The sequence below is a fragment of the Heterodontus francisci genome, chromosome 12 (genome assembly GCF_036365525.1).
Source record: "Heterodontus francisci isolate sHetFra1 chromosome 12, sHetFra1.hap1, whole genome shotgun sequence".
NCBI classification, from domain to species: domain Eukaryota; kingdom Metazoa; phylum Chordata; class Chondrichthyes; order Heterodontiformes; family Heterodontidae; genus Heterodontus; species Heterodontus francisci.
The window spans coordinates 32,987,169-33,012,170 of NC_090382.1; the positions used below are offsets into that span (position 1 = coordinate 32,987,169).

The 25,002-nt window shown below is 42.5% G+C and overlaps 1 protein-coding gene across 3 annotated transcripts in view; it reads left to right on the top strand.

Annotated features, from left to right (window-relative positions):
• Positions 1-23,064, top strand: part of LOC137375804 (M-phase inducer phosphatase 1-B-like) — a 44,438-nt gene extending 21,374 nt beyond the window's left edge. For 2 of the 3 annotated variants that reach the window (XM_068043281.1, XM_068043283.1), the window contains 9 exons: positions 2,110-2,232; positions 3,933-4,016; positions 7,756-7,944; positions 9,337-9,426; positions 10,992-11,054; positions 12,913-13,011; positions 13,500-13,633; positions 14,710-14,821; positions 16,008-23,064. In XM_068043281.1, coding sequence (XP_067899382.1) covers positions 2,110-2,232; positions 3,933-4,016; positions 7,756-7,944; positions 9,337-9,426; positions 10,992-11,054; positions 12,913-13,011; positions 13,500-13,633; positions 14,710-14,821; positions 16,008-16,148 — 1,035 coding nt within the window. In that variant the 3' untranslated portion in view covers positions 16,149-23,064. The remainder of the gene's footprint in view (positions 1-2,109; positions 2,233-3,932; positions 4,017-7,755; positions 7,945-9,336; positions 9,427-10,991; positions 11,055-12,912; positions 13,012-13,499; positions 13,634-14,709; positions 14,822-16,007) is intronic. The other variant, XM_068043282.1, reaches the window with a different exon arrangement.
• Positions 23,065-25,002: the final 1,938 nt, after the last annotated feature.

Sequence of the window (25,002 nt, forward strand, 5' to 3'; positions counted from 1 at the left end):
CGTGTTTAAGGATGCTGCAAAGATATCTGTTAAGGCCCCAGCTATTTCCTCTCTCGCTTCCCTCAGTAACCTGGGATAGATCCCATCCGGACCTGGGTACTTGTCCACCTTAATGCCTTTTCGAATACCCAACACTTCCTCCCTCCTTATGCCGACTTGACCGAGAGTAATCAAACATCTGTTCCTAACCTCAACATCCATTATGTCCCTCTCCTCGGCGAATACCGATGCAAAGTACTCATTTAGAATCTCACCCATTTTCTCTGACTCTACGCATAACTTTCCTCCTTTGTCCTTGAGTGGGCCAATCCTTTCTCTAGTTACCCTCTTGCTCCTTATATATGAATAAAAGGCTTTGGGATTTTCCTTAACCCTGTTTGCTAAAGATATTTCATGACCCCTTTTAGCCCTCTTAATTCCTCGTTTCAGATTGGTCCTACATTCCCGATATTCTTTCAAAGCTTCGTCTTTCTTCAGCCGCCTAGACCTTATGTATGCTTCCTTTTTCCTCTTGGCTAGTCTCGCAATTTCACCTGTCATCCATGGTTCCCTAATCTTGCCCTTTCTATCCCTCATTTTCACAGGAACATGTCTCTCCTGCACGCTAATCAACCTCTCTTTAAAAGCCTCCCACATATCACATGTGGATTTACCTTCAAACAGCTGCTCCCAATCTACATTCCCCAGCTCCTGCCGAATTTTGGTATAGTTGGCCTTCCCCCCCAATTTAGCACTCTTCCTTTAGGACCACTCTCGTCTTTGTCCATGAGTATTTTAAAGCTTACGGAATTGTGATCACAATTGGTACAGCCATAAAATCTTGGCAGTTGCTACAGTGCATCCTGTAGCTAATATACACTGCAACCATTGTGCACCGGTGATGGAGAGAGTGAATGCGTAAGGTGGCGGATGGTGTGGAGCTTTAAGTGTTTTTGCAGTTGCACTCAACCAGGCAAGTGGACAGTATTCCATCACAGTCCTGACTTGTGCCTTGTAGGTGGAGGAAGTTATTGTATAATTCTATGCTGGTGGTGGGCATTAAATGGGGCACAGGTAAAGAGATATTTATCAAAAATGTGGTGTGGTTGAGTCAGGCGGTGAATCCTGGTAACATTCAACTGTGCAAATAAATGTAAGACTGAGTAAAGATTGGGTCCAGTACTATCTATCCTTCACCAACTGGCTATCTGAGCTATAACAGAGGAGAGGCTTTGCAGAGTCAGGTGGTAATCCACTCACTGCAAAATACCCAGTCTATTATCTACTCTAGTAGTTAGGACATTTATATGGCTGGTCCAGTTGAGTTTCTGGTTAAGGATAAACCCCAGGATGTTGATTGGGGGATTCAACGATGATAATATTATTGACTGTCAAGGAGAGGTGATTAGTTGATCACTTATTGGAATTGGTCATTGCCAGGTATTTGTCTGGTTACTTATCATTTAATCAGCCCAAGCCTGGATGTTGTCCTGGTCTTGCTGCACAAGGGCATGGACTGCTTCATTATCGTGAATAATTGTGAATGGAACTGAACACTGCAGCTCCACTTCTGACCTTCTGATGGAGGGCAGCTTATTGAGAAAGCAACTGAAAATAGTCAGACCTAGGATGCTGTCCTGAGGAACTCGTACAGCATTGTCCTGGGCCGAGATGGTTTGTCCCCAACAATCAGAGCCATGGCCCTTTGTGTTAGGTATGACCTCAGCCACAGGAGATTTTCCCCTGACCTCATTGACTTCAGTTTTACTGGGGCTCCCTGATGCCACACTCAGTTGAATGATGTCTTGATGTCAAGGGCAGTCAGTCTCCTCAACTCGGAATTCAGCTGGTATCCATGTTTGGACCAAGTAATGAGGTCTGGAATTGAGTGATCCTGAAGGAACCCAAACTGAGCAGGTTATTGGTGAGTATGTGACACTTGATAGCACTGTTCATGACTCCATTTATCACTTTACTGTCTGATGTGTCTGTCAACTTGAAGGTTTGATTTTAAAAATGAGAATTTTTACTAAATTGTAGGCTTTAAGATGAGCAATCTTGCTGCACACTGTGGGTTACTGTTCATGTTCAATCTTAGATTATTCCTGTGATTGTAATTTAAAATTTTAGAATGACTTTGAGATGGAAAGAGTCAGTCGTGCGATGTCAACAGAGCTTCCCTGCTTGGATGATCCCATACATGAAGACAGCAAGTATGATGTGTTTTCGGAATTGATGCAGAATGATACAGAGGTAATGCAAAAATCCTTATCCTAAAGTCATTAATCCCTGTGGAAGACTCCTCTCTTCATTCTGTTTCCATTTTGGCTGTTAATTATCTACTGGCCAGTACATGTGTGCTGATTGCATTGCTGAATAGAAAACCACCCTTGTTACAGATGACCATCTCATTTCAAGTGAATGTCGAGAGTAAAAAGAGAAAGTGCCAGGTATTGTCACCTATTGAGGTAGCCAATCTTAGTTCTGGGGGCAGATGGGTTGTGACAATTGGCCCTTCCTAGAGAGGGGAAAAATACAGTGGCTGCTGCTGGGATGTGTGAACATGGGATGTAGAGTGAGAACAGGATGGAGCTCAGCAGTGATGCTTTCACAGTTAACACCCAGCTGACACTCCTGGCCTGGGTTTGCATATGAAGCATGGGCTGAGTTACCACAAGACTGCTGACAACTGGGGAACTGCAACTCACCTAGAGTCAGTGATGTCATGATAGGAGAGATGAAAGTAGAAATCTCCATTTTAAAAATGTTAAATATAAATAATTTGATCCCAGATTTGTGATCATTCAAGTGAAATTTATAATTTCTGTGCAAATTACAACTTCAAATGATATTGAAGATATTCCATTACAGTTTAAACTATAAAGATGTTTACTAACTTTGTGTTACAAGGTTGTTCGCTCTGATCTCGATTTGCGGCCACCGAGATGGAATTGCTGTTTAATATACTGCTATATAATGAATATAAAATATGCTGCTTGTAAATGAGCAATGACAGTTGTTACGACCATGTGAGAAAGGTGTCTAGGGTTCCCTCTCAGCCTTCACCTGGTCTTACTGAATCAGTGTTTAATTTTAAACACACTGTTTTTAGCTCTCCCTTGGTGAACCCTTGTTCACTACTTTCCAATTATAAGGCAAAAAAACCAGCACAAACGGGCTTTCTTAGGTTTAAAGAAGAAAAGTTGAAATTTATTAAACTTGAACTTCAACTCAAATTTGGTTAACGCCTACGGATACATGACGCGCCCACGCCAGCATGTGCATGCGATACACACATGCAAATAGAGACAGAAAAGAGCAGAAGGAAAATAAAGTGGAAAGGTTTGAGGCAGTATCTGAAGAGTTTTTGTTACAGTTCTTCAAGCTTACTGTAGAGTCTTTGATTGTAGGTAGATCTTGCTTTTCGTTGGGGCCCAGTATTATTATTCCTCATTTGCTGTACGAGACTTTTCTCTCTTGGGGTTCATGTGGCTTCAGTGGATTCAGAGGCTTGTGAGAAAGAGATGGGAGCAGACAGGAGAGATCTTCAGTCCAGGAGCAAACAACTTTCTGCCCAAATTGTTTGTATAAATTCAAAAAAACTCAGGTTGTTCAGCAGGTTAGTCATGTGACTAGCTGGTTTGACCATGTCCGTTTGTGTATTCGGCTATCTTAGCGGTCAACCTGGAATGCGAGCTCCCCCACCTTCAATGTCTGGTGATCAAAAGTCCATTGTGGGGTTGAATGTGTCAGGGAACGGCTGCATTGTCCTTCCAAACACTGTCTGTTAATATGCAAATATCGTTTCCAGCCATGGCTGATCTGTTTAACAAGTCCTTTCTTCACTCCAGTAACTGTTTAAAATCAATGTTCGTGACAAAATTACTGTGCCTCATTCTTGGCAGGTGGGGACCTAGCATGACACAGTTTCAGCTTTGATATTTATTGTGCAGGGGAATGTGAACATGACCATGTCCTCAAGCATGGCTGCTCTTCTCACCAGCGATCTGATGAACCAGGGGATGGACATAAGCATGGTAAGAATTTTGAGTGTTGAGGAAACTTTACTGTATGTGGATAGGTGGCTAAAGATCCTCTCGTGTTTCCAGGTTGCTGAAGTCTTTAAGTCTGTGGGTTTCTTTGAGTTGTGTGATTGGTATTTAGGGTTTTCACTGATAGTGGGTTGATTCTTCTCAGATAGCAATTCTAATGCTATCTGCCGCTCGCCTGTAAAATCACCTCATGCCTCTGCTCTGCAATTTCTAGCTAATTTGCTGTGAGGTTTTGTGATCTCTTGATAGTGCTATGCATTAAAGCACAAGGGAGTTTGTGAAGCTGCAGCCTAGCTCCTAATTGTTATTTTCTATTTGGTCTTGGAACATGGGCAATTTAAAACCATATTTATTGTCCATTCCTAGTTGCCCTGCAAGACCAAAAAAGCACCCCTCATATGCCTGGGCTGTCCTAAACTACTACTCAGCCAATTGTTTACTTTGAAGTGTGCAAAAAAAACCTTGTTCAAAAACGAGCAAGGATAAACCCAGCTACCACAAGCCAGTCAGTTTAACCTCGGTGGTGCGAAAAACTTTAAGACGATATTCCAGGACAAAATGAGCAGTCACTTAGACAAGTGCAGATCAATCATGGAAAGCCATTGCAGATAAGTTAAAGGCAAATAGTGTTGAACTAACTCGTTTGAGTTTTTTGATGAGGATAATGCAGTTGATGGGGTGTATATTGACTTCCAAAAGGCATTTGATAAAGTGCCACATAATAGACTTTCCAGCAAAATTGAAGCCCATGGAATAAAAGGGACAGTGGCAGCATGGATACGAAGTTGGCTGAGTGACGGGAAACAGAGTAGTGGTTACGGTTGTTTTTTTGGCCTGGAGGACAGTATATAGCAGGGGTTCCCCAGGGGGTTGGTACTAGGACCACTGCTTTTCTTGGTATATGTTAATGACTTGGGTATGCAGGACACAGTCTTAAAATTTGTGGATGAACCAAAACGTGGAAGTATAGTGAACTATGAGGAGGACTGTGATAGACTTCAAGAGGCCACAGACTGGTGGAAAGGATAGACAAGTGGCAGATGAAATTTAAAGCAGAGAAAGGTGAAGTGTTTCATTTTGGTCGGAAGATCTGGAAAAGGCAATATAAAAGAAAGGGCGCAATTCTAAAGGGGGTTCAGGAACAGAGGTTCCTAGGGGTATATGTGCACAAATAGCTGAAGGTCGCAGGGCATCTTGAGAAAGTGGTCAAAAGGCAATGGGATTCTGGGATTTCTAAATAGAGGCATAGAGTACAAAATCATGAAACTTTTATAAAACACTGATTCAGACTCAACTGGAGTAATGGTCTATTTTGGGTATTGCACTTTAGGAAGGATCTGAAGGCTTTAGAGAAGGTGGAGAAAAGATTTGAGAATAGTTCCAGAGCTGAGGAGCTTCAGTTATGTGGATAGGTTGGTGATGCTGGGGCTGCTCACCTTGGAGAAGAAAAAGTTGAGAGGAGATTTGATAGAGGTGTTCAAAATCATGGGTCTGGATGGGGTAGTTGGGGTAGTGGTAAACTGTTCCCACTGGCAGAAGAGTCGAGAACCAGACTTGAGGTAATTGGAAAAAGAACCAACAATGACATGAGGAAAACTTTTTTACACAGCAAGTGGTTAAGATCTGAAATGCATGGCCTGAGAGTGAGGTGGAGGCAGACACTATTGGAGTTTCAAAAGGGAATTGGGTAAGCACTTGGAGAGAAACTTTGCAGGAAAATGGGAGGGGAGTGGGACTTGTTGAGTTGCATTTGCACAGCAAAGTGACTCCTGACAACGCAGCGACCCACTGATGTCATCAGAGCGCTCAAAGCTGCACACATACGCAAACGGTCTCCTATGCTCTGAGATGCTGCGCATGTGCAGCCTATGTCTTGCTAGGACCAACAACGCTCTTTTCCTCTTTTTTTTTTTTTTTTTCCCACTCCCCTTGGCCACTCGCTCTAGGCTGCTCGCTCTTCACTTCCCCCCCCCCGACCCTCTGGCTGCTCGCTCTAAAGTTCATTCGTTCACCACTGTGCCACCCAAAGAAGCAAGGTGGGCTACGAGGGGTGACGGGAATGATGTAGGAGTGAGTAGCCGAGAGGAGGGAAGTGGCACGGCCCGTGACCTAGAGCTAGCGTCTGGAGGGATGGAGGGTTGTGGGGGGGAGGGGGAGAAGCGGGGAGCGAGCGGCTGGAGAGCAGGATGGCACTGAAACCTTGCTGAATTACGGAGGATGTGCAGCATTGTCGGAGGTGCTGTCCTTCTGATGAGACTTTAAACACTGCAATGTTCTCCGAGTATCAAACATGTCCATTGTGTGCTGCCATGGGTTGAAGGTGTTCTTCTGTGATAAATTAAGCAGCGCCGTCTTTAATCCTGGCAGCTGCCTGCACGTCGCAGACAGTGACATTTCTGTGGAACAGCCTGCATTTGTGCATGTGCTAGTACAGTGCCACCTAGTGGTTGCGTTGTCAGAAAACTCAGCCTTTACAGAGAGCCAGCACAAACACGATGGGCCGTATGTTCTTCTGTGCTGTGTAACCATTCTATGATTCCATGAAATGCACACACTGTTTAAATGTACTGCAGCATTTGTTTTCATAGTGATGTTGGTTGAGGAATAAATGTTGGCCAAGGCACTTAAAGTCATCCCTGGTTGTTGTCACGGTGCCTTGGGATCTTTTATGCCATCCAAAAGAGATGTTGCCTCTGTTTAATGGCTCATCCAAAAGACATCACCTCTGACGGTGCAGCAGTCTCTCAGTACTACCCTGAAATGTTAGATTAGGTTATGTGCTCAAGATTCTGGAGAGGGATGTCTGACTTACAAGTGAAGGTGTTACCCATTGAGGGAAGGCTGGAACCGCCATGAGGTTATCAATAGTTAACCAAGTGTGGGACTGGATTCCCATGGAAACCAGACGAGGTAGAGGTGGCAGGTCTGTCTGTTGAAGGACATTAGCCAGTTGGGCTTTTATGACGATCTGACAGCTTTCATATTCATTTTATATGGTATTATTTTATAAATTCAGATCTTCTAAATTCAATTACACAACTAGTCATTGGCATTTGAACTCGTGACCTCTGGGTTGCTAGTCCAGCGCTGTAATCAGTAGAGACTTGGTGTGTTTTTCTTAAAGATAAAGGGGGTTCTTATCAAGCTGGAGATGAGGGAAGAAGAGAAATGGGCTACGTTTTGGACAGTTGCTGCTAGTATTATATGAGAACCCCATGCACTGTCTAGTTGCCTGAGCCTCTTGTTAATATTATGCTCAGGATCATTCCCTGCTCTTGGTTATTTGTTATAGTAAATGTTCTTCATTTTGACATTATTCTGTGTTTTGTAGCAGCAGCAGCTGTTTACACTTATGATGACTACTCTCTCCCTGAGGTGTGACCACAATCACATAACAAATTAACAGTTGTTCCTTGACATTCCAGTGATTCCAACTTATTTTGTGGGCAATCATTTGAGAAGCTTTGTTCCTGTGTGCAGGACTGTATTAATCTCATTAAAACGAGGCGAGGAGTTTAACTCCAACAGTTCTGAGTGTTGAAAGAGCCATCCTGTACTTCAGAAGGACTCTGAAGTCCTGAGTTCCACAGATAGTCACGAGAGCTGGGCTGGGCTGAATGACCAAAATCTTCCATGTTGGGAGGACTCTGCAGAAGACAGGGCATGCAAATATTCATAAAATTGTTTCTACTTTTCATTGTTCTTTGCTTTGTTTCTTTGTTAGGTGCCAGTCCGCAGGAGTCGGCCAGGCCTGTTTCGGTCCCCCTCTATGCCGGAGAAGTTGCATAGACCTTTCCTGAAAAGATTGGAGCGATCTAGGGAAATGGACACTCCAGTGAAGGCTAAACGGCAGAAGAGTTTTGGAAATCCCTCGCAGGACGAGGATCAGCAGAGGCAGGAGGACCAGTTCATGGTAAAGAAGCCTTCTGATTGCTTACTCAGTTAGAACCACAGAAGTTCACAGCACAAAGGAAAGCTATTTGGCCTATTGTGTACATGCTGTATCTTTTGCTTGAGCAATACAATACTAATCCCCCTGCCTGGACTTCCTCTATCGCAGTGTACCTTCCTCTTCTTCCAGTGTTTATCCAGTTTTCATTTTAGATGTAATGTCCTTTTTTTATCTCCACTACACCCTATGGCAAAGCATCCCATTCTCCAGTGACACTGTGTGAAGAAAGTGCTTCTGACTCAATTTCTTCATCCTCTTAAAGGACCGTTTTAAATAGATGTACCCTTACCTTTGACTCCTGAAGCAGAGGAAACAGTTATTCAGTTAATATGCTGCACTCTGATGACTCCCCACATGCTATGTCATCAATCGCCACCATGCTGTCTGCAGTGCGCTGGCGGGAGAGAATGTGGTGAGAAGATGGTACAAAGCAAGCCAAGAGAAATCAGATGATGTCCTCATTTTGCTCACTTTCACCCTCTCCCCACCATCGCCAACCCCACTTCTGTCTCTCTACAAAATAAACTGCTCCCAGTACTGTGTATCACTGCCCAATTACAGGGGCCTTGGGCACTTCATCTGTGTGCCCTCTTGTGTTGTATGGATGAGATTATTGATGGGGAGGGGGAAGACTTGGAGATGCAGGAAATATTTTAAGCATGGAGCGTGCTTTAACTGTCACAGGAGGTGCCGTTTATTCCCAGGATTGAGTGCCATCTTGAAAATAATGGGATTCCATTCATGGAACTGTTTGTCTACTCCAAATAGAAAAATGTGAATTCACTGTGGCCTAATTGGGGAAATGCATCAACTTCTTTATCCTTTCAGCAACCTTGAAGGTTGGTGTTTGCTGCCTGCTGTATGTAATTGAAATGGCCGGTGTTGGTTTTATTTCTCTTCAGTATTTGATTCTCTTTAGTTTTATGTTGTTGAGGTGTTGAGTTCAAGCTGGTGTGTGACCTTGTTTTTCATATGTTTTTGATCCTGGAGAGTATGAAGAATGACTGGGTGGTGGATTTGAACTCGTGACCGCTGGGTCGCCAGTCCAATGCTGTAATCAGACGGGGTGGTGGACTTATGACCGTCATCGGTTCTTCAGCTCTTTTTTTTAAAGGCACTAAGATGCAGCATTGGTATACTTCAGTCTTTCTTACATTACCCCCTTCATGCAGGGCAGGTTGTGGAGTGGAGGGGGGGGTGTCAGTACAGGGGATTTGGACATCCTGAGCATCTCTTTATAGTTGGCTTTTGGTCTTCAAGGTTGATTTGTAGAATTCTTTTATGTCCAATTTTACATGTTTGAAAAAATTTATGACCATTCTTGAACAACTGTTGTTTTTCCTTTCCCTGCAGAGACCAGCCATGACTAGCTGCAATATCGATGTGACAAAGGTTTTGGATGAGGAGAGAAACCCCATGGAGCTCATAGGGAACTTTTCCAAAGTGAGATTTTCAACATCCTTTGAAATTTTTTCTTTATCTTTCTCCTGCAGCCCCCCCACAAACCCCCCACCACCCCCCAACCCTTGCCTGGTGACTTTTGTTGGATGTAGTTCAGGTGTCAGATGGCCCTCCATGCCTCCCCATCAAAGGCACTCATTACATGGGAGCCTTGACGAAGAGTGTTTTCAGGCTAATGAATTGTGGGCTTGTGCACACACATGCACCCCTTTCAGCAGAGAACTTAGGAACAGGAGTAGACAATTCAGCCACTCCATCTTCCACTATTCAATTAGATAATAGCTAATCTGTACCGCAGCTCTATTTACCTGCCTTCAATCCATATCTATTGATACCCTATTTAATAATAATGTCACTCTCAGTCTTAAATTTCAATTGATCCAGTATTCTACAGTATTTTAATGGCAAGTGAGTTCTAGATTTCTACTACTTTGTTTAGAAAAAAAAAGCTTCCTGATTTCACTCCTGAATGGCCGAACTCTAATAAGATTATGCCTCCTTGTTCTGGATTCCCTAATCAGAAGAAATAGCTTCTCTATATCAACTCTATTGAATCCTTTTATTATTTTAAACACCTCAACAGATTGCCCCCTCAACTTTCTAAACCCAAGCAAATATAACCCAAGTTTATGCAGCCTGTCTTCATAAATTAACCCTCAGGAAAGAGCACGCTAGCTGATTTTTTCCTCCCGTCCTTGTAACCCACAAGCACTACGGCCAATTAATGTTGCCCCAATTGGTGCTTTGACAGCTGACTTGGTGAATCCAGGAATTGATCCTGGAATCCTTTGCTCTGTATGGCTTTCTGTTATTCTAGGCACTACCTTTACCTTTACTCACTAGACTGGAGGTTATTGCACCTTTTTGACCAGGATGTCAGATATATGTGCTTTATCGAGTGAGTCAGCTGTCTCTGGCATAAATCACAGGTAGAGCAGTGAGCAAGTTCAACATGATCATTTACGTTAATATTAAATATTTCACATTTATTGGAGAAGAATTCAAAATCTTTACAAATACCAGATTTTGGGAACAATTCATGCATGTTCAATGGTGCTGCCTTTAGCTACTGTGGCCCAGCGGTCTGTAACTCTCCATAAACTCCACCTCACCTTTGAAAGCCGTGTCAAAACCTATCCCTTTTTACCACTCGCAGATGGTGAGTTCCTGCTGTCAGTTGTGTAAGTGGATGCAAAGGATTTCCGTTCCCACCCTAGGGAGGAAGAAAGGAAGGAGTTATCCCATGGGGCAGGTCTGATGATTCCTTTGATCACCTCACCTAGCTTACCACCCCACCCCTCCCCCACCCCCATTTCCGATCAGTGCCTGTTTTCAAACTTTGGTGAAATCTTTGGGATATGTCACAGTGTTAAAACAGTCAAATAAGTGTTGTTGCCGCTGCCTATGATGCTCTTGTTCTATCTGAGGGGAAGTATTAGTAATGAGATCCGCCCCTAGACCAGGATCCTGGCTGATGTGACATTTACAAGCCTGACCTGTGTTTTTGAGGTGCTTGCTCTGGTGCTAATGATTTATTTTATTGACAGGTGTATGCATTACCCACGGTAATGGGTAGGCATGAGGATCTGAAATACATCACCCCGGAAACGGTGAGTTTAATCTTTTACGTGGTGCTGCTGATGTTAGAATGTAAATTAATTGCAGAGTGGGGGGAAAAAAACAAGCTTGGGATACTGCACTATATTTGAAACTGTTGTAGAAATGTTTCATGCCTCCTGTGATGCTCGTACTATGAGGGGAGGAATAGTAAAGAGACCTCGCTTAGAGAGCCTGACTGAAATCAGCAGTCTTTTGCATCTCTGAGTGTCTAGTTATAGAACAAAGTTGGTGACAGTCTGGGAGTCTGACAGTCTTCTCCTCAAAGGTGTTGACTCTGACTCATTGAATAATGTTGCTCAATTGACTTGATGGAGTTGGGGCCATGGATCTTTTGAAGTAAGTCCATATAAATGATGGCATGTTGGCAGCAGAGTACCAGGTTCTAGATAGGACATGTCCAAATCCCTGCCAGGTGTTCTGGCCAAGCTCCATGATGTTGGAAGTAAAAACAAGAAATGCTGTAAATACTCTGCAGTTCTGGCAGCATCTGTGGAGAGAGAAGCAGAGTTAACGTTTCAGGTCAGTGACCTTTCATCAGAACTGGCAATGGTTAGAAATGTCATCGGTTTTAAGCAAATAAAGCGGGGCTGGGGCAAGCGATAACAAAAGGGAAGGTGTTGATAGGACAGGGTCACAAAGAATAATTGACCAGAAGGTCATGGAGCAAAGGCAATGGTATGTTAATGGTGTGTTGAAAGACAAATCATTAGTACAGAGAGGGTGTTAATGGACAGACAAACGAACAGCCCTAGACCAAAGCACAAACATGAAGAAAAAAATGAATGATAAAAAAAAAAATAAACAAATAAAGAAAAAATAACTAAAAATAAAAAGGGGGGAGGGCCCAATCATGCTCTGAAATTATTGAACTCAATGTTCAGTCCGGCAGGCTGTAGCATGCCTAATCGGTAAATGAGATGCTGTTCCTCGAGCTTGCGTTGATGTTCACTGGAACACTGCAGAAATCCTAGGACACACATTTGGGCATGACGGGAGTGTGTTGAAATGGCAAGCAATCGGAAGCTCAGGGTCATGCTTTCTGCTCCCAGAGTGTCACCAACACTGGGTGGAGGTGTTCCGCAAAGCGGTCACCCAATCTGCATTCGGTCTCCCCAATGCAGAGGAGACCACATTGTGAGCAGTGAATACAGTATACTAAATTGAAAGAAGTACAAGTAAATCGCTGCTTCACCTGAAAGGAGTGTTTGGGACCTTGGGTAGTGAGGAGAGAGGAAGTAAAAGGGCAGGTTGCATGGAAAGGTGCTGTGGGAAGGGGACAAAGTGTTGGGGGTAATGGAGGACATTGATGTTAGTATCCCTTTACTGTTGGGGTAGTGATGGCTTGTTACAAATTTTTGACATAACTATGGAGTATAGCCTTTGATCTATTTTCACAATCTAAACAACTCTCCAAACTCTTGGTCAACACATGGCCCTGTAACTGATATTTGGAAAAATGTATTGATACTATCATGTACATTAATTCATTGATGTTGTTGATTCCCCTTTGCTGTTTTCTAGTGTTCCGGTCCTTTTGCCCAGCACCATTTATATTTTAGACTGTGATTCACTGGTATAGAGATGCAGTTACTAACAGTGCAACATTGCATTTTCTCACCCTCACACTCAAAAAGGTTTAGATTTGCTTTTCATATCCTTCAGTGAATGCATGCCTGTGTTTTTGGAAAAAATGATTGTTCAGGTTTAGTGTAGACCTGGTCTATGAATGCTATGCACCAGACCCTGGGATCTTTCAGCTGGCAGACCATTAAGGATGTGTGGGTATTTTAGTTACAAGAACAGAAAGTTACTATAAAGGATGCATGCTGTAAAATCTGACTTTCACAGATGGCCAAGGTGCTTTGTGGAGAATATGACCACCTTTTAGAAGGAGTCTATATCGTTGACTGCCGGTACCCTTATGAGTTTGAAGGAGGACATATCAAGGTAAGTGCAATGGCTACCAAATGAACAAGTATATTTTTTTTCTTTCTAATTCCACGTTACCTGCACTCATACTATTTCTCAACAAAGCAAGGATACATGGGTAACATGCTGCCACCAATTGTAAATCAATATTTCTACTTTTCTTTTTCATTTTGTTTCACACTGTTTTCCCCCCTTCCCCCTCTCACCGGTTATGTGAAGCAAATGATCAGTTGATTGAGAGCTCTGTTCCTTCTGAGCAGCCAGGATGTGCTTCCTCATGTGTCTAACTATGAACTCCCAACATGGGCAGGGCTCAAATATACCCAATCGTGTGAGGGTCTGAGTTAATTGCAGAAGTCTAATTGGCAGTTGTGTATTTTTAATTGCATTTTTGACTTGTTTGTAATTTGTAGAGAAGTCCCAGGCTGGGAATAATGTTTCTAGTTCGAACCAGTCCTGCTAATTCTTTATCCAAGCTGATACTCTTGCTGCTTCTACTTTCCTAGGGTGCCCTGAACTTTCACAAAGCAGATGATGCAGTCGACTATTTCCTGAAGAAACCCATTGTTCCCAAATCCAAAGACAAGAGATTGATCATAATCTTCCACTGTGAATTTTCATCAGAGCGAGGACCAAAGATGTGAGTTGCATGAATTGTTTTCTTAATCTCCATTGAAAGAGTATTAAAGATAGACTGAAGGTTGAGAAGGGACTTGGCACAGTTGTGGACAGCCTCGTAATTTCTGGGACCCAGGACTGAAGTGAAACCTCAACAGATAATTGATTTGTGTAGCAAGGTTAGAACCAGGTGAGCTATCCTCATTAACAAGGGACTAGTTGCCACAATCTGTTGAGCTTTGTACTCTGTCCCATCACTGTGAAAAGATTTGTTCATTTAATGTGGCTAGAGCCAAGTATGATTTTCCTCTTGCAGATTGTTTTAAAGGGCGTTCTCTAAAATGAGTTTTGGCATTTTCAAGCTTGTCCTAAGTAGACAGGTGGGGTGAGTGGGGGTCAGTCACAGTATAAAGATAGAATCAATTACTGTAATGATATCACAGATATGAATGGAATTGCCCCATGATACAATAGGGAAGAATTCTGCAGTAGGGTTGGTGGTAAAATGTAAGGGTGGGGGGGGGCGGCATTACAAGATAAAAGATGAAATAAGCATGGTTAAGAGCAAGGGGCTATGAAGTAAAGATTTTATGTTTAAAATTTCAGAAGAAAGTTTGACTAAATCCCTTTTAAACATACTCTTGGTCTTCCCTGCTTGGGTAGTACACCTAACCACCAAGCAATGTGCTATTTATCCATAGAGACCAGTAGTTCAACCCCCTTTTTCATTCCTGGCTCAAGAGGAGGGAAAATTAGCTATGGTTTTGAAAAACAACTTGCATTTATATACTACTTTTCTTGACATCCTAAAGCATTTTACAACCAATGAAGTACCTTGAAGTGTTATAATGTTGGAAGCAGTGCAGCCAATTTGTGCACAGCAAGCTCCCACAAATAGCAATGAGATAATGACCAGATAATCTATTTTAGTGGTGTTCATTTAAGGGATAAATATTGATTAGAACTGTACCATGTCCTCAGGAAGGGACAGGTGGGAAGAAGCACATTACCACAGAAAATTTAAATTTAACTTAATTCACACATTGAGAGGCTTTGTGTGTGCAATGTACAGACCTGTTGGTCTCATTTTCCTTGAAGGTGTCGCTTGGTGCGGGAGGAGGACCGAAGTATGAACGAGTACCCAAATCTATACTATCCAGAACTCTACATACTAAAAGGAGGATACAAGGCTTTCTTTCCTCAGTTCACGGTAAGAAATGGCTTGCCATTTTCCTGGAAAGATGGAGGAATCATGTCTAGTGCACTTGATGACCTGTTTCTGTAGATTGTTTATGCAGTAAATTAACTCAATGTAAGGGTATGAATTCAAGTGCCTTCATCATGCCCCTTTTAAGCATGGCTCTGTTGCTCGTCCTCTTGCCTGAGTTAGAAGAGTCACTTCAAACTTGAGCACGTAATCTAGGCTGAAATTTCAATGCAGTTTTGAGGGAGTGCTGCACTATTGGAACTGCCATCCTTTGAAAGTGGCTCAAGCTCTGACTTTGCTGGGCCGAGTGAAAGCGAAAGATCCTGTGCACTATTTGAAAAAGAGCAGCTGTTCTCCAGTATCCTGGCCAGCATATTCAAATAGAAGGTGAATTTGGATTTCTATTCTTTGTCCACCCCCCACTTTGATTCCAGTAATTATCCACAAAGTGTAAATGAAATAAGCCAGATTAATCCTAACCACCACCAAATGCCCTTTGTTGCCTTTGGTTCTTACCATACTCCAACTTGCTGTTGACATCTGTAGCTTCGGGATCAGGACTAGGTGTAATGGTGAGATTGCACTAACAAACCAGAGTTTCTTTACCTTTCGACTCTCCATATAAAATTGTCAGGAAGCCAGTCCTTCAGTCTTCATCCTTTCGCCATTCCCACCCCACGTTCTTTCCTCAGAGAACATGGGAAGTTGCATGGATGTGGAGGACCTTTTTAAAGGCAAGTACAGAAAAATTCAGATTGACATTAACCAGCTTTGTGGAGGTACTATTCCATCTGAGAGATTTATATATCTGAAATCTTTATCAGTATACTGCAAAGATTGCTGGATGAGAGGAACAATTTTAAGGTACCATTGCTAATCTTGTGATTTTTTTTTTTTGTTTGAACATGCTTATGTAACTTAAGAGTCCAGGAAAATGAAATTATGTTTTTATTTTCTAATTGGAAATAAAATGCATTTGCTTCATGCTGTCTACAGAGAACCCCATGCTAAATCTGATAGTATGGTATGTATCATCTGTTGTAAGGGCATTGCTTTTATGTTGGTGTTTCCCAGGTGATGGGGGAGGGATTTGATCAGAAATGGTAATGATATCTTGGTGACCTGTCTCATGATGAACTGACTCTAGATTATGGTCTGGCTGATTTTATTCCTGTTTGCTGTACTGCAGAATCACTGCGACCCACCTGAGTACTGTCCCATGGACCATGAAGACTTCCAGGAGCAAATGTTGAAATTGCGGAAAAAGAGCAAATCCTGGGCAGGAGAGCGTCGGAGGCGGGACCTAATCTCAAGATTGACAAAGATGTGATTGGATGTGAGAAGAAGGAATGGGACTCTCTTTTTCTCACTTTCTCTTTGGCCATTTAATAGACATGATCTTTTCACAGGTTACCTCCTGCATGGTAATGAGCTATTCCCGAATGTTCCAACTCTACCATTAGTCATAGTGTAGCAGAGGAACGTTCTCCTTCCATCCAAATCTTGAAATTTGTAACATCAGAAACCATGAAGACTATTGTTACATGGGGAACCGAAGAAAAATGGATTTGGAATGCAAAGAGGTTTTAACCATTATGCCTTTTGAAGAATTTATTTTAAGCATAACAGTCTTAATTTAATAGAATAAAAACAAGAAATGCTGGAAATACTCAGCAGGTCTGGCAGCATCTGTGGAGAAAGAAGCAAAGTTAACGTTTCAGGTCAGTGACCCTTCATCAGAACTGGGTCACTGGTCAGATGCTGCCAGACCTGCTGAGTATTTCCAGCATTTCTTGTTTTTATTTCAGATTTCCAGCATCTGCAGTATTTTGCTTTTATTTTATTAATTTAGTAGAAGGTCCCTTGTCCATTTGAGAAGTGATTTGACCTTCTGACAGCCGCCTTCCTCCACCCAACATGGGCATAGACGGGCAGCACAGATCGCTGGTTTTACCAACCTGCTGTCCTGCTGAATGATAGTGCAGGAGCAACGTGCCAGCTTTCTTCATGCTGTGATTTCCCAATCTTGTGGTCAGTTGGTAGAAGCCTGGGAGAATGTCTGTCTGTCCACCTCTTCCATCACACATTTGCATTGAGCAGGCGGGAGAAGTAATATGAGAATAATTACAAAATAAAGTTAAATGCCGCTTTCTGTGCATTGCACTATGAACAGATACTGTGAAACAATTTACTTTTGTTGCCAGTAGTATTGCAAGCTGTATGTTGGTGACGTGGTCTTGTGTCACTTTTAAAGAACAATTCCATGTGGTACCTGCCCTCAAACCTTTCTTCCTTTGAGATAACCAGGGCAGTATCTGGAAATGTTGCATGATGGAAATTGGACTGAGACCTGACTGATTAAGAAGCATTCAAAAAGGAGTAAATGCCAGCTCGTGGTTTTGTCTGAACCTTTTGGCTATTCATCAGAACTAGTGCTGGTCCATAGATAGCGATAGGGCTGTCAGACAGAAGGATGGGCAGCTCGTAAAAGTCATAAGGTCCTCCTTTAAGATCGACAACACAGTGGGCACGGTTTTTCTCTGCATGAACGTGCAGGTGGATGTCAGAGCTAGGTGTGAATGTAATACAGTGAGCATTAACCAGGACGAATGCTTTCGCCAATCGCTCTGGCAGTCCCACTTCTTGCTGTCGCATGCCATTGCTAAACTAGTCATTTTCAGTATTTGACCCCTGTTGAAGCAAAAGGATGTTCTGAGGAAGATGGCTGGGGTTCCCTCTGCTATGATGTGGATGACGAGCAAGACCAGAATCGGGTCAAACAGTGATGCCATTCGTGACCAAACAGCATGCTGACACTGTGCTGTGATGGCTTTATGCAATGAGTGTTTGACCACAGTAGGGCCTGATCCTAGTCTTTCCTGACAGCTACAGATGTGCACATTCGAGCAGAGGTCACTGGATAGTGCTGTGCAGTGTTTTTTTTTAGATCCCTTCTCAAGTGTAGCACTCCCTTGCTAGTGCTGCCTTGGCTGAGATCAGTTAATGTATTGTGACCCTTTGCTTCAACAGGTCTGGAAGCACAGACTTTCTGGTGTTACACCAAGTTATCTCTTTGCTCACTGGATCATTAGAGAGCTTCATCTTCATGTATCAGCAAACTGTAGGTCCTCTGTATGAAGTACTACATCAGTATATGTATGAATGAACAACTGGTACTTCGAGCACCACGCTGGCTTCAGCCATTTTAATATGAATGCAATCACTAAAATCCTGATTCCAACACGTATAATTGTAAAACTTCTGTATTTATACTGAAAAGGACTTACTTTTAGGTCCAGGGTGCTAACCATCGCCAACCTTTCAAAATGTGATACTAATTACAGTAAAAATCAGTTATAAGACTTAAAATCTTTAAAACCATTTTGTTTTCTTTTTCTGAAGTTGCTGACTGTTGGAAAAAGTTCTATTACACCATCAGCCCTTCATCCAAGTACCCATTCTCCTTTTGTGAGTTTTGAGTGAGTGCTGTTAACTATTGATCTGTGGATAGCAGCACAACCTCCATAGTTCAATAGTCTGACCACAATTCTTGTTGAAAATGGTGTAAAGATTGACCCTGTCTTCATCTGTTGTCCATACACATATCTTCTTGCATGAGGCACTGGATGGTGATCATGGGCAGAACCTCTGATAACCCCACCCACCCCAAAGTTCAAGGTTCAGGCTAATCCTAGAAGTCTAATGGTGCCTTGGCTAATGTGGGCAGATAGAATGTATTAGTATTTTCAAACAGGAAGAGCTGGGTATGTCGGGAAATTGTTTTTCCTACATCAAGAGCTTTTGGGAGGGTCAGGCTTTTAGATGTTGTACTTGACCCCATGTGGCCTTTGCTTCCAGTTTGGCGTCTAGCAATTTGATTCTGTTTTTGCTGAAACTGGACGCAAAAATAATGAATGGGGCACATTGCCCTGAAGGGATTTTTAATTCAAAAAACAAATCAACATAATGTAAATATTTTTAAATGTATTAAATAATTTGATATCTCCTTTTTTTTGAGGGATAAGTAATATTGTAAAACCGGTTTAAATGACGAGTAGGATATTGAGAAAACTGATGAGCAACATCCTCGTTTCTGATCAGTAACCAGTCAGAAAAAATGCATCTAGATTAGATTGTGATGAGGTGTCTTCACCCAGGCAATGGTAAAGTTTGTGGTGAGGTTAATGAGAATGCTGCTCATTATTTTTCTCTATAGGTTTTCATTCCTAAGAAAGCCAAATTAGATGTTTGCAAATGAACCTACGGTGCACTGCCAGGATACCACAGCTAGTGGGAAGCCATCTCGCAAACTGAACTGTTTCTTCCTGTAAAGACAGCAGTACTTTGTTTAAACTTTTTAAAAATTCCCTCCATCCTTTTTCCCTTCTCTTACATCACCTGTCATATAGAGAACTGGAAACTGGCATTCTCTGCTCTCCCATGTGATTCTGATCACAGATGAGAATGTGTAATAATTTGAATCTGTCCACTACAGCTCCATGACAAAATATATTGACGTACCAAGCTGAGAAAAGAGAAAGCTGGGTCTAGTAGAAAGATGTTTTAAAAAAAATAAATAAATCATGAGGCCCTGGAGTAGCATTAACCAGTACAGCAACAGAGTATGTGAAGTGAAGGCAGCACAGGTTAAGGATTATATCCAGTTTTAGGCTAAGATTCTGTTGTAAACTGACTGTGATGTGTAGTGCACATTATTTGTGTATATATTTTAAGTCCTTGCCAACTGAGGATACGACATCTTTCATTTACTCATGACCTATTTCACAAAGATATAAAATGTGACTCCCCTGTCAAATTTTTTTTTTAAACTCAAGTAATCAAATTTCTGTGGCTGACTCCTCCCTAACTGCAAAGCATATAAAGATGCAGCAATGCAGCAAGATGTCAACGGTGCAGATACTGTTTGCAAGAAATAATTAACACTGGACTCTGCCCTTGCGTAAATGGGATAGTGAGCAATGCATCATTGTGTGATTAATACCCCATGGTGCCAGTAAGCAGTAGACAACAAGGATCTGATCTAGTGCATTGTGGATTTCAGGGTCAAGAAAGATCTCAGTCTTTCCAATGGAAATCTTTTCATTGCCATGTAAGGGAGTATTCTATCACATGAGAGAGATCTAATTTATGTGGAATGGCTCAATCATAAGACACATTTAGGACAATTTTTTCAGTTTAAACTTATAAACTATTTCTTCCCCTTTCCACCCCACATCACATCAAGATGGTTTGTTCTTGTGGCCCCTAACAATACAGGCTGTAGCTGGCATTTCCCAGATTCAGTTCTTTGTTTTACAGTTAGCTCCACTTTAAAGGTGCCATGATTGTTAATCTGACAGCATTGCCAAGCCTACCTGTCCTTTCACTGGCTGAACACCAATAATCGTAGCCGAGAGTGATTTCCTGGAAACTAACTAGCTCAATCACCAGCTCTTACTTTGAGCCTTTCAACCAGTTGAAGTGTGGATCTTGCCATGGTGAATATTAATAAACTTACTACAGTGAAGTGATGTCATTTAATGATGCTGTTACTAGCACTGAAGAGTGCAGCATTGCTTTAAATTTGTTGGTATTGTGATCAAATTAGCTCAAGGTTGAAGACAATTAACAGTCTCTCTGGCTCCTAGTGGTGATACAGCCAAGGAACACCATTGCCTGTGTATGTAGTAATAGCAAGGCTGAAGCCTTACAAACTCCCATTTGCAGAGTCTCAAATACATTAGTCCTGAGATTGAGTAGATGCTTTGAGATTTCTTAGGGTGGGTTCCCATGCCTTGCATCCACCTAGCTATTTCTGTGTGATTGGTCCGTTTAAAGAATGTATTTTGTTTTTAAGTGTCAGTTTCAAAGCAGAGGAAAAGTTGTAAAAGAGGCCTTTCTACACTGCCTTTTAACTGAGACAGTGACGTCCCTGACGAATTTGGTAGGGTGGAAGCAGAAGATGGCGGTGGGTCTCTGGATTGTTTTGGTGGGCCACTTAGATGGAAAGCTATTGAACGCAGATACTTGTCCCCCTTTTCTCCACGACACAAACCCCCCCCCCCCACCCCACCCAAAATAAAATCATCACGAGTTATGTCTCCGACTATCAACCTTCTTAACAGAAATTGGGATATCTACCATGTAGTCTCTTATTTATCTGTGTTTGGATGAAAACTACTGTCCCAACAATGCCATTTTTACATTTTTAAAAAGGATACCTGTATCTAAAATTGGAGTGAACATTATCTTACAAATGTACTAAAGCTTTATAACTGATTTTACACTGTTAAGAACTCTTGATATTGCTGCATGTGCAGTGTGGATTTTAAAAATATTTTGTACTCTTTAAATTTTAAGACTGTGCTGTGCATCGATAATTTTTATAAGTAAACATCATTTATGTTGACTTTCTTGCAAAGAGTCATCAAAGTTTATCTTTAAAGTGGTTTTGCCTTCATTTTAATTTTTACTGCCTTTAAAATAACAAGGAGCTTGTAATCTCCAATGTTCCTGTTTGGTGCGATACTGAGCCCATTAGGTGGTGGTGAGCCACCTTCTTGAACTGCTGTAGTCCTTGTGGTGAAAGTGCACCCACAGTGCAATTAGGGAGGGAGTTCCAGGATTTTGACCCAGTGACCGTGAAGGAATGTCAATTCCAAGTCAGGACGGCGTGTGACTTGGAGGGAAACTGGCAGGTGGTGATTGCTATTCCCATGAGTCTGCTGCCCTTGTCCATCTAGGTGGTAGAGGTCATGAGTTTGGAAGGTGCTATCGGAGGAGCCTTGTCGAGTTGCTGCAGTGCATCTTGTAGATGGTACACACTTCTGTCACTGTGCTCTGGTGGTAGAGGGAATGAATGTTTAAGGTTGTGGATGGGATGCCAATCAAGCGGGCTGCTTTGTCCTGGATGGTGTTGAGATTCTTAAGTGTTGGAGCTACACTCATCCAGGCAACTGGAGAGTATTCCATCACACTCCTGACTTGTGCCTTGTAAATGGTGGGCAGGCTTTGGGAAGTCGGGAGGTGAGCTACTCACTGCAGAATTCCCAGCCTCTAACCTGCTCTTGTAGACGCAGTATTTACGTGATTGGTCCAGTTTCTGGTCAATGGTGGCCCTGGAATGTTGATGGGGGATTCAGCAATGTTAATGCTGTTGAATGTCAAGGGGAAATGATTCTCTCTCTTATTGGAGATAGTCATTGTCTGGCACCTATGTGGCACTAATGTTACTTGCCACTTATCCACTTAAGCTCGAATGTTGTCCAGGTCTTGCTGCATGGAGGCACAGACTGCTTCAGTATCTGAGGAGTTGCGAATGGAACTGAACACTCTCCATGGCGCATGCAATCTATGCATGAACACTATGCAATCATCAACAGGCATCCCCACTTCTGATCCTATGATGGAGGAAGGTAATTGATGAAGCAGATGAAGATAGTTGGGCTTAGGACTCTGCCCTGAGGAACTCCTGCAGCAATGTCCTAGGAATGAGATGATTGGCCTTGAACAACCACAATCATATTTCTTTGTGCTAAGTATGACTTCAGACAGTGTAGAGTTTTCCCCTGATTCCCATTGACTTCAATTTTGCTAGGGCTCCTTGATGCCACACTCAGTCAAATTCTGCCTTGGTGTCATGGGCAGTCACAATCACCTCCCCCTCTAGAATTCAGCTCTTTTGTCTGTTTGGACTAAGGCTGTACTGAGGGCTGGAGCCGAGTGGTCCTGGCACAACCCAAATTGAGCATTGGTGAGCAAGTTATTGGTAAGTGCCACCTGATAACGCTGTCGACAACACCTTCCATCACTGCTGCTGATTGATTGTCGCTCCATTCTGCCCCATACGCAACTTTGGGACACTACCCACCCAGCATTTTTTTAGTTAGCATGTGAAAACTTTACAAAGCCACTTGAAATTTGGAACAAAGTTGGCCACAATGTGTATGCGAGAAGTGGAAATCTCATTGGCTGCAAGAGGTGAAAGCTTCAAGTTGCAACTAAGTCACTGGTTAGAGTAATAGCTTCGTTCTTTAACCTGCGCGTGAGCCAAGGAATGCACAATGTTAACATTTGGATGCCAATAATGGAAGGTATTCCGTTTCCCATCACTAGCATTCAATATATTGGGGAACACGTACAGGCCCAGGAGTGATGGGTGAATGGGACTTGGCCATGTACATGACTGAAAGGATCTATTTTGCGGCCTTATAGAACTTTACTCCTGATGTGTAGCGTTTTCCTGAGAACTTGTATCTAAATGTTATAGAAATTTAATGAAAGATAACTAATTAAACTTTTATCCTTTAAAAAAAAATGGTGATTTGTTCATTTGATGACCAGAGGCAGACAGCTGCACTATCCTGGTAAAAATTTGGCATCAAAAAAGGTTTGCTCTTGGGAGATGTTGCTGTGGCTATATAAACGTTAGCAGTGTTTTTCTTTAAAATTCAATTGCTTTCCTCCAAACACTGCTAACTGTGATAAATATAGGAATGTCAACACATCTCATCACATGTCCCTGTTCACTAACCTTTACCAGTCACTCTCTTCCATCTGAAAATCTCCTGTCTTTGGACAAGTATTGTCCCTGTACTGCTTCCTACTGATCCTTTTTTTTTCACACACAGCCCGATCTGCCAATCCTCGGATGATGGGATGACTTGTGAGCTAACCTCAGGAATTTATGTCTATGAGCATTAAGCAACCCTTTGGGGATTGTCTTGATTTAAGATGTCAATTGACCTCTAATTAAAGTTGACGTTTTCCAAGCAATGGTTTAAAGACAGAGCCTCCATTATAAAAGTACACAGCAGGCATGTTCCATACTGACATACAGAACTTGCCCTGTTAAGTGTTACAATGTTTTTTTCACATTTGCACTGAAATTCCCTGCTTTTTTTAAAGCAGACATGTACATTATGTCACTCCATTCCCTTGCTAATTACTAGCAGGCATGTATTTGATATTACTGCACCCCCTCCCTAATAACCAGCAGCCATGTATGTTCCGTCACTGCATCCCCTTGCTAATAACTAGTAGGCATATGTATGATAGCACTGCATCCCTTTGCTAATAGCCAACAGGCATGTATGTTCATCATTGCATCCCCTCTTAGGCAATTTGCAACAGTAGCAATGTGTGTGAGCTTTAATTGCAATTCTGTCACTATTGAACCAATTATACTACCATTACTGCAAGGTTCAAAATTGATTCAGATCTGCTTCCCCACAGATAGTAGCAATCGAACCACCTCGGGAGCGAACCTTGCTGCGGTTGGGTTTTGGATCGGTATTAAATGAAGTGCAATCTGAAGTCAAGGATTCTAGGGATTGCATTTGGGTTCCTGGCAACATTTTAAAGTTCATTTTGAATCTTTTGGATGGGACTGTCTGTTCTCTCTCCCAGCATAAACTTTTGAGCAGCATTTTGAAGTCATTGTGCTGATGCCCGTACATGCACGCTAGAGTATACATATATATCTCTATCCACCCTGAGCAGAGCAGTCGATTTTTTTTTTTATTTATTTAGAGATACAGCACTGAAACAGGCCCTTCGGCCCATTGAGTCTGTGCCGACCAAGCACCACCCATTGATACTAACCCTACAGTAATCCCATATTCCCTACCACCTACCTACACTAGGGGCAATTTACAATGGCCAATTTACCTATCACCTGCAAGTCTTTGGCTGTGGGAGGAAACCAGAGCACCGTGCGAAAACCCACGCAGTCACAGGGAGAACTTGCAAACTCCTCATAGGCAGTACCCAGAATCGAACCCAGGTCCCTGGAGCTGTGAGGCTCACTGTGCCGCCCCAGTTAGAACTAACTGGCAGTGTAACACTAATCTGTCACAGCCACACCACATGGGGTCAATCTCAGACCACTGCTGCAACGTAACGGGGTTCTTGGGTTTTGCCCCTTGGGATTCTGAAGAATCAACAGTTCTCCGCTGCTCCACTCAAAGGAAGCAAAAAAACCCTGCATCTGTTCCTAGCTTCCATCTAGAATAGTGGTTTTCTTCTTGCCCTGCTTCCATGTCAGCTAAAGCACTGAAGTCCTGCTGCTGTGTCAAGCCAAACTCTCTCCTGTCCTGCATTCTACTGGCATACTGCTTTAATATTTTCACCCCTTTCAGGCCCAAGCATTGTAAAAATCAAGTAAAAGGTGTCGCTATGGGTAC